This window comes from Symphodus melops (assembly GCF_947650265.1).
Source record: "Symphodus melops genome assembly, chromosome: 2".
NCBI classification, from domain to species: domain Eukaryota; kingdom Metazoa; phylum Chordata; class Actinopteri; order Labriformes; family Labridae; genus Symphodus; species Symphodus melops.
This window is the reverse complement of record NC_136692.1, coordinates 12,372,228-12,384,868: the sequence shown is the minus strand read 5'-3', so window position 1 is coordinate 12,384,868 and position 12,641 is coordinate 12,372,228. Positions and strand designations below refer to the sequence as shown.

Sequence of the window (12,641 nt, the reverse complement as noted above, 5' to 3'; positions counted from 1 at the left end):
GGTGTTGAAAGGGAGGCAGTTGATTGAAGAAAAAAAAAAAAAAAAAAAAAGGAGGAAGAGTGCTCAATGACATCACTCAATAGCCAAGTTGTCTTACAGGATGTGCAACACGTGAGATTAACTGGAGCAGAAATGCTGCTCTATGTGTCATGAGGCTGCAGAATCATCATCATCTAAAAAAATGGTTAATGCTGTGAATTAAGAGGCTCTGTTAGTTCAAAGGCAGCATTTACAGTACACAGACAGTGACATGACGTGGAATAAATACAAGAAATTAAACGGTTGGTTATCACACAGACTGTAGAACCACAATTAGTTTGGTTGGTTGGATGGCAGTGCCAAAGCAAACAAGGACCATATAAATCACACCTTCAGGCTACACACCCTTGGCTGAAAGGAACACGTCTAACTTTGCACAAAAACACATTGTGCTCTCTCTTTTATGTCGGTAGTATCTTCTAGTTCTAGTATGTTGTCAATTATGTACCAACAGTTCTGCAGCAGAGGGCCTCGGCGGAACTGCAGGAGGAGCCTTCGTCATTTCCACCTTGGAATGGGATGGAGCTGTTCCAGGGATCCGATAAGAGGCTTGATCTTGGACCCTGGGTTCCTTTGTGCTGCTTGAAGGCTGAGTTTCTGGATGTTTCAGATTCCCGAGGTCCAAACTGACAGAAAGTGAGGCTCTCTGCGTTTTAGGTGGAGACAGGGTAGGACCCTTTTGTGGAGGTGGGAAAGTGGTTGGTGGGGAAGCAGTGGTCTTAGTTTGTGGGTTGTTTTCAGAGTTGAGGTGAGCCGGGGGGTCAGGGATGGTGACGGGAGTTAATTTGAGGGTAGAGATCTTACGTTCCTGGGCCTGTGTGTTAGCAGAAGCAGATGCACTATAGCTGCTGGCATCATTGGAAACAGTGGACTGGTGTTCCTCTTGGATGGCGTTTGAACTGGTCTCTGAGTAAGAGTAAGAAGCTGTGCTGCTAACAGTGTAGGACTCTTTTAAAATCGCCTTCTCATTCTGTGTGAATGTTAGCATTCCAGGACTAAGATCTTTAGCCAGGGCAACGAGGGAGTCGTAGTCTAGAGGATTAGCGCCAGTGGGTGAGAAGTGGAAACTCTCTCTTCTTGGGGGTGGTAATGGCACGTGATTCATATCCTTAATGGCCAAATTTAAAGCAACAGCCAACACAAGTTCAAGCAACAGCAACAACAACAAAAATCACACAAATCATCAGGTTGTTTCCATACGAGTTTAGAAATGTATTAAAGTTTTGTGTAATCATCCATAATAATAATGGTTTGTGGTATCTTTATTATACACAGGCAAGCACATTTTCGTATTTAACGAAAAGCATAATTAATACACCAGCAAAAGAACATCAGTGACAGTTGTTTCAGGAACATCTTACCTGCGTTGAAGTCTTTTTTTCCTGAAGGTTGGGTCTGACACTGCGGAAGCCTTTAGCAGCCAGAGATGAGCTGCCAGCATCTCCATTCTTCAGGCCATCTGTTACACTGCGTGACCGCCAAGAATCTGAACAGGAAGTTAATGAACTGAACATCACTCATTGATCTTTATTGTAACATTTCATAGCTTCATTATTTTCGATGTGCAGTGCAGGGTTCTTCCTCTGAAATCATAAAAAAGGAACAGAGACTTACCCAAATCTGATGAGTGAGAATCACTCCCTGAGGAACAGAGGACAAACAGCAGTAATAAGTAACGCGAGTGTAAGAGTCGTTGCATCCCAGCACTGGTGTTAAAACTACCAAATCTATGATCTACAGTAGTCACTGTCTCCCAAAAAGCTTGGGACACACCGGGCCTTGTGGATGGACGGTGTGGACACAAACTGAACAGAACTGCTGTTTATTAAGGAACTTAAACCGCGCTCTTGTAAACCAGGCGTGACCTGACGGCTCCACCGTCACCTCGATGTAATCAGCTTTGATTCCAAATTCTTTCATTATGGCCACCAAAAGTAATCTTTACAGATTTATTTTTATTGAATTAAATATGTCTAGTGTAACCTGTGAAGATGCTTCAGAAAACAGAAATGCACAGTTTTGAGAACAAACTACAAGTAAAGTAATGTACTCATTAGTAATGGTCAGTGGTGCTGGCTGTGTCTCACTCCATCCAGAGGGTCCCTCAGAAAATGAAGTCTGTTTGTCTCCTTCGCAAATATGCTCTCATGGCCAAGCAAAGGAAAGAGCCCTCTGTAGGGTGCTTTGATCACTTTAACCATGCACTAAACCTTCCTATCTCAGTGACTTACTATGGTAAAAGGGAAGCTGACAGTGCTGGAGTTCCTACATGGCTGCAGCTGTTAACTTGGATGCAGTCGAGGTTCAGACACAAACGTGTCTCTTTCAGCAGAGGACCAGCTGTATCCTCTGGGAGCTATGTACAAAGCTCTTCAATTATACAGTTGGACTTGACCTGTCAAGTTATGTGTGAGAACAAGTTGACAACTGAAGAATAAAAAGGCACACAGCTAGAAGTTCTACTTTAACATTATGTACGTGAAACTAAGGGAGAGTAAGGCTGAACGTTGTAGTTTACGTAGGAGTTGTGCCATGTCTAAACAAACTACTTTGTTAAAGACAAAAGAGCAACAACAGGTGGAAGGAAGAGTGATTAAAACCCTTAAGGCAACCCACAAAGAGGAGACATGAAGTGGAGGAGTGCGAGCGTGTGACATATTCGAGCTGTCAAAAGACTGGAAAATAACATCAACAACATGTTGGACTGTATGAATCATGACTGAGTTATGAAGCAAACGAAAGCCTGAGACACACACAAGGGAGGAAAGGAAGGGGAATAAGAATAACTAAATATATACAGTATCCCACATTCCAAAGATTGCTTAAGCATACTGAAGCAGCCAAAGGCTAAATATTTGAAATTATTTCAAATATGCTGGAGCCATATCAGGTCGATGAAACCCAAACATGATTCTGGAAATCAACTAAAAGCCCCTTGGTTAAAGACTTACCTGAACACTTGATTTGAGTCTGAGGAATACCTAACATGGCCTTGATTTGAGCTACTGTGTATGTCACTCCTCCTATTTCAACATGCGTTTGTTTGGTAGTTTTTGTGAGAGTTAGTACCTGTTCCTAGATTTGGTGAGCTCTGGACTCTCTTCATGGGAGAGAGAACGAGTGACATGGCCACGCTATGGCGACCAGTTCCTCCGCTATCTGAGAAATCCAAGCCAGGCAGGTGATCATAGAGGCAGCAGCAGCAGGAGCAGCATCACACATGCAGATGTATATATAAAAAAAATAGAGATGAATACACATGCACAAAAAAGCATCCAGCAGCGGCGAAACAAAAATAATTTGCAGCAAAGCACATGCATTTAAAGTTCTTGATTTTTTACTGCAAGACATCCAAAATGCTTCATGTTGAGGATTTTAATGCATTAGTTCGACTAGCTGAAACATTTCTGTCAGATACATGGTTTACTTAACAAGAAGATCCTTTTCCATTGGATGACCCATGAAGCGACAAATTCAAACCTCACTCTGCTAGTACTATCTGCAGCATGTGGCTCATCTATTTCTCTATTGTCTTCCATGTTGCACATTGTAAATAAACGCAAACAACCACGATGACAGACACTGAGTGGTGGTGTATGGAGAAGGTCCAAAGACAGATAAGTCGTCATTGATTTTACAGCTGTAGTCGGCATTTTAACTCAGGATCACCGCCAAGTCCAAGTCAGCTTTGGAAAAGAATATGTCGCCGTTGTTGAAAGCACAAAGACTTTTGCTAAACTCATGATGCTTTCAGTTAAAATAACCCAGGCTGAAAAGGACTGACACCAGTATGGTGAAACAGGGGAGGAATGAGTGCCGTCTCTTTTTCAGAAACTAGAATACAAAATGACAGCTGGAGTAGGAGTGAAGAGTGACATTACACCTCATTATTTGTGGATCCTCATAACCATGACTGATACGTTGTCGTGAGGCTCATGAGAACTGTGTGTCTGTCGGACAGCTGTCTTTAAATCCCCGTTCTGAACCAAAAGACAACTGATGATAATGTAACCAAGGTTTATTAATACCGCCTAAATGTATACATTGAGAGAATAAAACAACACAGAGGTCGGAAGTTTGAACAAGAAGGACTAAATCAGCCACTGCCGTCAATTCTTTAACAGTACATGCTGACCAAAACTGCTGATCAGCGGCCTTCAGCTGTAATTTGGATCACTGTACACGTATATGTGGAATAAAGCTGAAGCCAGAGCTGGACAAGTTACAGCCATGTGTATTTTTTTTTATCTATCTATCTATCTATCTATCTATATCTATATATATATATATATATTTTGTCATAGCCTTATTTATTTGTTTACTAATGGTTAAAGTGTATGGTCAAGTTTATTCAGGTGGAAACTGGACTGTATAGCAAGGTGGTCATAACTTGCTGTTCTTATGTGTGTAATCATATTGACACTGAAAGGAAGAGGTACACACTATACAACATGTGGTTTGTGCGTATGTGTACATATGTGTCTTTGTGTGAATACCTGTATTCATATTGAGCTGCACTTCTTACTGATCTGATGCAGGAGGACACACTTTCCTGAAAAACAGAAGAGGCAGTCATTTAGACAAAATTAAGCAATTTCTTTCCACAAAAAAAAACAAACAAAAAAAAAACAGGGTCGACCTCAACACCAGACTTACACTCTAAAAACAGAGCCAAAGACGTGTTTTTAAAGAGGTTTACAGAAATAATGTATCTTTGTGAGACGGCACAAAAATGGCAACCTAATGTTTATGTTGTATAAAGTAAACCAGTAACATATACATTAAATAAATACAAATGACACTAATAATAATGTAAAAATAATACAAGGAGACAGATAAACATGAGCCTTCTTTGTATTTTAAAAGTACGAGTACAACTGACTGTAAAATGAAAAGCTGAATCTTCCAATATAAACCGATTACTGAAGGAAACTTTTACACACATTCTTCATCCATATAGCTTTGACAATGTTGAACACGTTACATACACACACCGTTCATTTAGTGGATTTGTGTGTGTGTCTGTGCACTGGATACAGCTGCAGAGCATGCTGTGTAGTCAAGCCAAACACCAAAGGAGGCGTGTGCATTTTGGGGCTGTATTTTCAGTTTCTGTAATGAACACAGCGCTCTGTAACAGAGTTTGTTTGTCTTACGTTTGCAGCTAAAGACGACAGCAGGCTGTTACGTTACTGATGATGCATGTTTATCGTCAGTAACGTTAGGAAAATGTTAGGAAGCAGGGCTTCAACTTCTCGTCACGTGACTCTTCCATTTCTCCTTCGCTTGCGTTACTGTAACACTATGCAAAGACATTTCAAACATATCTACACGTACTGTGATTTCCACAAAGACGTTTAAGCCGCACATTAAAGCCACTGAATCACAACAGCACTTCTTCCAGATGAGCGTAGGACTTTATGACCTGAGTACATACTTCATGGCACAAAGACGAAACATAAATAACGTGAAAAATGATATAGAACGCCTGCCTTTTGCTATATGGAGACATATTCTAGGAACTGTTGCAGTAAGGTGCATGATTGATATGAATTGCTCACACATCAAAAGCCATACGGACAACAGTGGCTGCTGCAGGGCTGTGAACTTGCATGCACACGCATGTCATCCTGGGACTTAGTGGGTATGACAGATATTGTAAGTGACAGCACACAGCGGCTGCAGTGGGGGGGATCATAAACGTCTGCTATGTAAATAACTATGATATATACATCACTAACATTGCATTGCACACACGATGGAGATACTGTTGAGAAGTTTTGAGAATGTGATGCCTGGCAGCGGTTGTATTCGTGACATGTTAGTGTAAACAGCTGCACTACTCTGAAGCAAACGGGCGTTCAGACTCTCACTGTCTTTATAAGAGGAGTTGTAACAGAAAGTATTTATGTCAGGTCTTAACACGTCAACTAACTGTTCAACTTGAGCCCCACGTGGACAACCCAACAAGAACACTTGTGTTGAAAGGAAGCGTTCTTTAGTTATTACCTCTGATTACAAATCATCTTTAACAATCTATCCTGTTTACATTTTATACAAGAAAAACTTTTCAATAAGAACTAAACGCTCAAGAAAAGCCTTTTCCCTCCACTGTGGCCGTATCACACGCGCCCAAGAAAACTTAAGTGCATCACCTCTGCTGTGAAATTTCACAGCAGCATGAAAATTTTGACCTGGACCAATTAAACGACTGACATTATCAAACTGTTAAGAGATTCTAAGAAAAAAAAAAAGAGATCTTATTTCACCGTTAAGAAGGCCCAGGGGAAAGACTTCTAGATGAGCTTTTTGTAGTCCATTTTCTGAAAACTGTAGTTTCACCACAGCAGACCCCTGTCACTAACCTCCGCCGCTGTCACATTATTATTAGCTGACCTCGTGGAAATGTGGTCGGATTGTCAAAACAACACGATCGCTTTTTCCAAAGTACTTTATGAATTCTTCTAACACCTTTCCTTAACCCTATGATGTTTTCATAGGGTTAAGGTAAAGTGGATAGTGAAAGTAGAAAGGAGGGACAATCTGAATGTACCCTGAGACTAAAAAGTGCCTTTGGGACTTCATTACTCCACAGCAAAACATATCATACTGAATTCAACCTGAAACGTACTTTTACTTTTTTTTTAACCTGCCTTTCTAATACAATTTTATTTACTGACTTTAAAAAACAAAAAACAAAAAAAAAACACTTTGTTGGTTTCCTACATGTGTTGCTGGTATGGAGGAAGTACTGGTACTTGCAGGACCTCAAGACATGTATGGCAGGATACTTTCAGTCCCTCAAGACCTAACCCTTGGCCCCCCTACAGTACACCCTGGTCGTAAATCTATCTGTGAGACACACACACACACAGACGTGCACACTCGGGTAAATCATGGGGTCTGGCGTCACAGGCAGTCTGCGTCCAAACGATGGTCAGATTATAAACAGGATCATGTTTCTTGGGGACAGATCAGCGGCGACACAGCAGCTGTGGCCATGGTGTAATGTTATGGCTGGATGATGGGAGAAAATTTGCGAGGCGCTACACCTCTGAACAGCTCCGACTATTTGCTCTGATAGACCTTTTCAAGCTTTTAAATCTATAAATGTGAAGCTCTCTCAAAGGCTGGTTAGGGATCACAAGCAGCTCATGCATTTCAGCATGAATATTACATTTTGAACTGGAAGAAATCGTGTCCATTAATATTCAGTAGGTGGGACTGGGACAATAAGAAGAGCTGGAATAGGTTTATGGATTAAAGCCTTTTTATTCATTCATAACTTAAATGTTAACCACATTGAATTCTGCACAAACAAACCAAGAGAACGCTCTCTCCCAAAGAGTTGTATGAGATTTGTGTCCCAGTTTTGCTGGCCAAAGCATTTGGTATGTAACATTTCTTAGAGTCCTTTTATTTTCTTACTCTGCTGTGGTTTATCCATCGGCTGTAATTTAGGCATTGGTGGGTCACTCGGGGGACTGGTGTGTATATAATTACTGAGGGTAATAGCTCTGGGTCTACAAATACACAAGTCAGAGTTTTAAGCCACAAAAAGCCGTGATGTCCAACACCACAAGCCCATCAAGTCTCATTAGTCTGCTGAGTGACCCGCTGGGACACATTCACTTCATATGAGCTTCGAGTCCTTTTGAAACACAAGACACTGAAGTAATTACGGTAGGAAGCTCATACTCGTCAGTTTGTTTATGAGAAGAACATTAACATTGATTGAGCTGATCCTTCAGAACTCTCCCCACGGTGATCACATGGTAACTTTCAACACCAGGAGTGCAAAATATTGTTGACCCTTAATAAAACTCTTTGACACAAAATGATTTAGTTCAAGATTTAATATAGCACAGAAGAACATAGGAAATACAACTTAAAGACCAAGTTAAATGAGACGAAAAGCTAATTTCCCCAGTGATTATAAAAAACAATACTAAACATAAAACAAACAAACGGCATACCAGAAACACAAAAGGTGGGAAAGAAATCACAAACTTCCTCAAAGAGCACTCACAGGCAGTCTGGCTGGTGAGAGAGAGAAGTAGGCCCAAAAACAGATTGATTGTTTGCCATCCTTCCATCCATGAGAAACATGACAACACTGAAAGAAAGAACACTGACTGAACTGTCCGTTCATTCAATTTCACATTCAAAACTGGAAAAAGTAATGGACTCATGGAGCTTTTAAAGTTGATGTAACTGCCCAAACTGCCCAAGAGAAAGTCAATAGCAGAGACTGTCGGGGTGGAGTTTTTTGTGCTGATTTTAATATTATGAGCTCAATGGGACCATCTCCCACGCCATATGTTGTCATGCAGCTGCTGCTATCAATGTATGCCTGCTACATTCACGGCTGTATTTGGCATCTAGTCCAAAAGCTTTAGTCACTCGAACTGTCATCTCTGCTGAGTAATGATCGTAGACTCAGCCAGTTGAGTTTCAAAAGCTTGACAAACAGGAAGTGAAAGGTGAGCCCTTAAATCTAAATATTTGATCAACTCAACCAAAAAGGATAAGGTATAACTTTGAGTATAAAAGTCTTATTGAAATTAATATTTTATAATTGTAGCTATTTGTTTGTATTTCTATACATTTTTTTTCCAGATTATATTTGTAGCACAGCATTTCAAGGTCTTTCCCTGTGAGTTAGTGCATGTGTGAAGACAGCAGGAGAGAGTGACCAGTGGAGATAAGCTGACTGCAGTCTCCGGGGTCCTGACCCCTGTAGTAGTCACTCAGACTGAGACAAACTCACAGGATGTCAACAGATTAAAGCTCTTTAGCAAATCTATTTTAAGACTCAACGTTTAAACTCAACTCGCAACTGTTCTGTATACAGATGTTAACGCTGAATGGTATCAACAGGATACACTCGGGTGCCATGTTCTGTGTACAGTCATAAAAATAAAAAAACGCTGAAATATCTGCAGTGATAATCTGCAATAAACGTTCATTCTAAGCCTGGGTTGGGTGAGTTTAAAGGGGATCAAATGAAGCATTAATGGTAGTGACGGTATCAGAGAAGACAAATCCCTTTTTAAACAAGGCAACAGAATTTCCCCGGAGATCCGACATAAATCTCGGTCGAGACGCTCTATTCTGAAATCAGACTGACAGGGAGAGTCAGCCCTCCAAAAAAGGCAGAATTTAGAATTGCTTTGTGCCTTCGTTACTGAATTGCGGCCAAGTTATTTGAGTGGAGCATTTTTGTGGTGAAATTGTGGGGAGTGCAGGGTTGTGGTGAGAAAAAAAAAAAGAAAGGAATCAATGTGAGAGCAGCTATAAGGAAATACCATTGTGCTTTAAGTGAACGCTGTACTTTCCAGCTTCAAATCGTGTTTCATAGATTCTAGTTAGAGAACTGTCAAACACAATAGTTGCACGTACAAAGCTTCCTTTTGCCATAGCTTGAATCAAATAAAAAAATCAACAAACACTAACAGTCTCAACAAATGTTTTTCTTTAGGCTAAGACAAGCTTGAGATTTAAACAGGAGAGCGTCACATCAGCTACTCCAAAGACAACTCAGTCCTGGCTGTTTCTCATTCCGAAACCTCCTTTTTGAAAAAGTTCATAAAATAAGTTCAGCCCAGCCTACTAGAGGGCAGCTACACAGTACAGAGGACCAATTACATGAAGATACATTCATAAATAATGCACTGATTGTAGTAGGTTGGGGCAAAACAGTTCTTGTCTGTGTTTTGTTTAAGGGAAGGACAGGCTGATAAAGCCACACTGGTTTATTCCCGTGAAAAATCAGTGTTCCACAATTATGGTTTCCTTATCCAGGAGCAATTCTGAAATCAAAAGTAATTTGAGAATGTTATATTAAGTTCTAATCCACTTCAGGACGTTTTTACTTAAAGACTTAAATGCATAACACAGAGCCTTGTGTCAATATCCTTATGAGGCTACGTCTTAACGCCAGTGTTAAAATCCTATAATGCATGCATTAGAGTGATTATCCTGCCTGTGCCTTGGCTACGTTCCAAAATATGGAACAAGAACGTTCACATATTTTACAACACTCTCAAGACAGTCAAGAAGCCCAGCAACTTTGGGACAAAACCTGGACTTTTATATCTTACTCTGTAAAGTGAGTAGTGTGCTGACCTAAAAGGCTCTCATTGAAAACACTCTGCACTCTTTCACACTAAAACTGAGCTTTTATTGGTGAATTCTGGTCTTTTTTGTTATGAGTATTATTTAGTCAGCCTCTTGTCACTGCCACTAGTTGAACAACAACCACTTCCAACTCTCTGTTATCAGCCTTGTATGTTCAACCTTGCCACTCATTAGCAGATCCCCCTCTGGCTGAGTGAATGGACGGGGGTGGTCAATACACCGACCCTGCGTGCCCACTCACTGCCCATACTGCAAAACAACAGAGGCCTGTGTGTTCTGCAGATTGCATCAGAAGCCCGCTAACGAGCAGATCCATTGGCCTGAGAGCGCTAATGCAATTATGCAACACAAACCCCGGCGCTGTGAGTCGGGGCTTCAGGGTAAGACAGATAAATTGAATGTGACAACTCGTCGTTTGTTATCTTACTATTACTGCACAGAACCAGGGATGCATTCTCTATACTGATGTCCACAAAAGGGGAAGAGAGGTATCTAAAAAGATATAATAGAAGAGCGAGGAAAAGCATCAAGGACAAAGGCAAATGAAATAGAGACAAACGGGAATAGATGCTTGTAGAGAAGAAGAGACATTGAAACACAAACTAAAAGACTCAACATTATCTGCATGTAGTGTTATGTAAGCTGCCTTACTAAAGCCGAGTTGGGGCCAGACATCACCAGTAAACAACACCTAGGGGCTTCAGTTTCATTTCATTTGCTTAAAGATGCCCACACATGCAAGGTACACAACCTCACACACTCTAGACAACAATCTGAGACAAACACAAGAAGCTAACAACGGCAGAGTAACAATAACGTGATAAGGATGGGCTTGTAGAGGGAACATTTTTCCTGGTGTTTAATGCCAAGGCAATTTAGCAGATGGAGCCTGAGCTCTTCCTGACTCGACATTTAGTTTGAGTGTTATAGCGGCGCCCCAGTTATGGTGTCTGCTCTTTAAATGGTTGAGTGAAGGGAGAGCAACTGTAAGTCACCTCAGCATCTGAAGCAAATTCAGTTTAACTGTGACGATCAAACTGGAAGGATGTCAGCTGAAGATAAACTAACCTATGATAACATACAATTCCTCAAACACAAAACACTGAGCATAAAAGGCTCTGTGTCTTTAAAGACACTTGGTGGGATGGTGCTCTTTATGAGCCCTTCCCCCTCTTAACTGCAGGAATCTATAGCAGGTCAATGAACACTACCAAGAAATGCCAATGAGGTGACGAGACAAGCGACAGGATAAGAACCATAGCGGTCATATTCGTTAAGTATAGAAGCTGCAAATGAAACTGAAAACATGGTTGCTATAAAATAATAGTTTACCGAGCAGGTTTTTTAGACAACGTTCTAAAAATGGACCAAAACAAAACAAAAGCTGGAAAATAGTCTAGATAGTCTGTCATTTCATGCAAGGGATGTACTCAAGCAGAATGGCAATAGCTGTGGCTAAGATTACATTCCCCAAACATAGTCTGGATTCCCCAGGTAGCAGTGTTAAGTGGCAAGCATGAAGATAACAGGAGCTTGATTAGCAGGGGTTCTATATTTACTGCCATTAGACAGGACCTTTTACCCTCTAAGGGGATCTGGATCATCAGGCAAATCCATCTGAGGAATTTTTATATTCTGTGCGTAAAATTATGTCATTTTTACATTTTCGGATTACAAAATTCACAAGGTGGTTTTAACTTCACCGTCACGCCAAGTTACACGACACGCCATGTGATATTTCAGAGAGAGGCTAAACATTTCAGTTGGTCTTGACACACTCAGGATTTTCTGACTTTTTGTTTTCTGTGATTGTAAGTGTGGTGTGAGAGCCCCGTTTCTTTAAAACAAACAATTCTATGCATCTCTCGGTTTGTTCAGTAACTGTTAAACAAATACACAGTATCAGGAAGGAATGAAGAAGTGGAAGGCATGCAGTGTCATTATAAATCAGAGAATGAAGGTTTTTAAGCAGCAGAAAATAGGTAAAACTGTTTCTTGTGTGGCCCTGATAAAAATCCAGGATCTGCCCAAATTTGTTTTTATATATTTTATATTAGAAATTTAGAAAAATCCATCTTAGTTGAATTATTGATTCATTTCAAACAAAATTGGAAAAGCAACAGAAGGCATTTCTTTCAACTATCCATAGCTTTGCTAGGAATATTACCAAACGTTTTTCAGAAACACAGCTGAGTTCTGAAGGAAAAGGTTTGGCTGGACGAAATCCTTGATTTGTATCATTATGGTTACAATAACCACGTGAAAATAAAGGGCTATGTCATTTTGACTAACTGCATGTTTGGACGGAGGGAGAGGGAAACAGGCAAACTACTACTAGCTACGGCTGAGAACCACCCCTCACTGTGCACCCAGGGGGTCAAGGTGACATTCCACAACACCTTTGAGACTGGCCTAATGGAGGGATTGGTGCATGGCTTTTGTTGAGGAAGAAACAGGAGACC

General features: G+C 40.7%; 2 protein-coding genes across 2 annotated transcripts in view; both read right to left on the bottom strand.

The window, feature by feature from the left end:
* The window catches only part of sorbs2a (sorbin and SH3 domain containing 2a), a 36,898-nt gene that overhangs the window by 22,089 nt on the left and 2,168 nt on the right, over window positions 1–12,641 (bottom strand). The window contains exons 2-5 of the mRNA XM_079337093.1: window positions 4,536–4,591; window positions 3,109–3,198; window positions 1,654–1,680; window positions 1,401–1,525 (exon numbers count right to left, since the gene is read on the bottom strand). Coding sequence (XP_079193219.1) covers window positions 1,401–1,525; window positions 1,654–1,680; window positions 3,109–3,198; window positions 4,536–4,545 — 252 coding nt within the window. The 5' untranslated portion in view covers window positions 4,546–4,591. The remainder of the gene's footprint in view (window positions 1–1,400; window positions 1,526–1,653; window positions 1,681–3,108; window positions 3,199–4,535; window positions 4,592–12,641) is intronic.
* Window positions 5–1,394, bottom strand: LOC306819681 (uncharacterized protein). Its single transcript, XM_079337124.1, has one exon. It carries the CDS (start codon window positions 1,142–1,144, stop codon window positions 476–478), a length of 669 nt encoding a protein of 222 aa, XP_079193250.1. The 5' UTR covers window positions 1,145–1,394; the 3' UTR covers window positions 5–475.

Bases quoted from the DNA above. Each gene is read 5' to 3' on its own strand.
- LOC306819681 (XM_079337124.1), bottom strand. From the start codon at position 1,144: ATGAATCACGTGCCATTACCACCCCCAAGAAGAGAGAGTTTCCACTTC.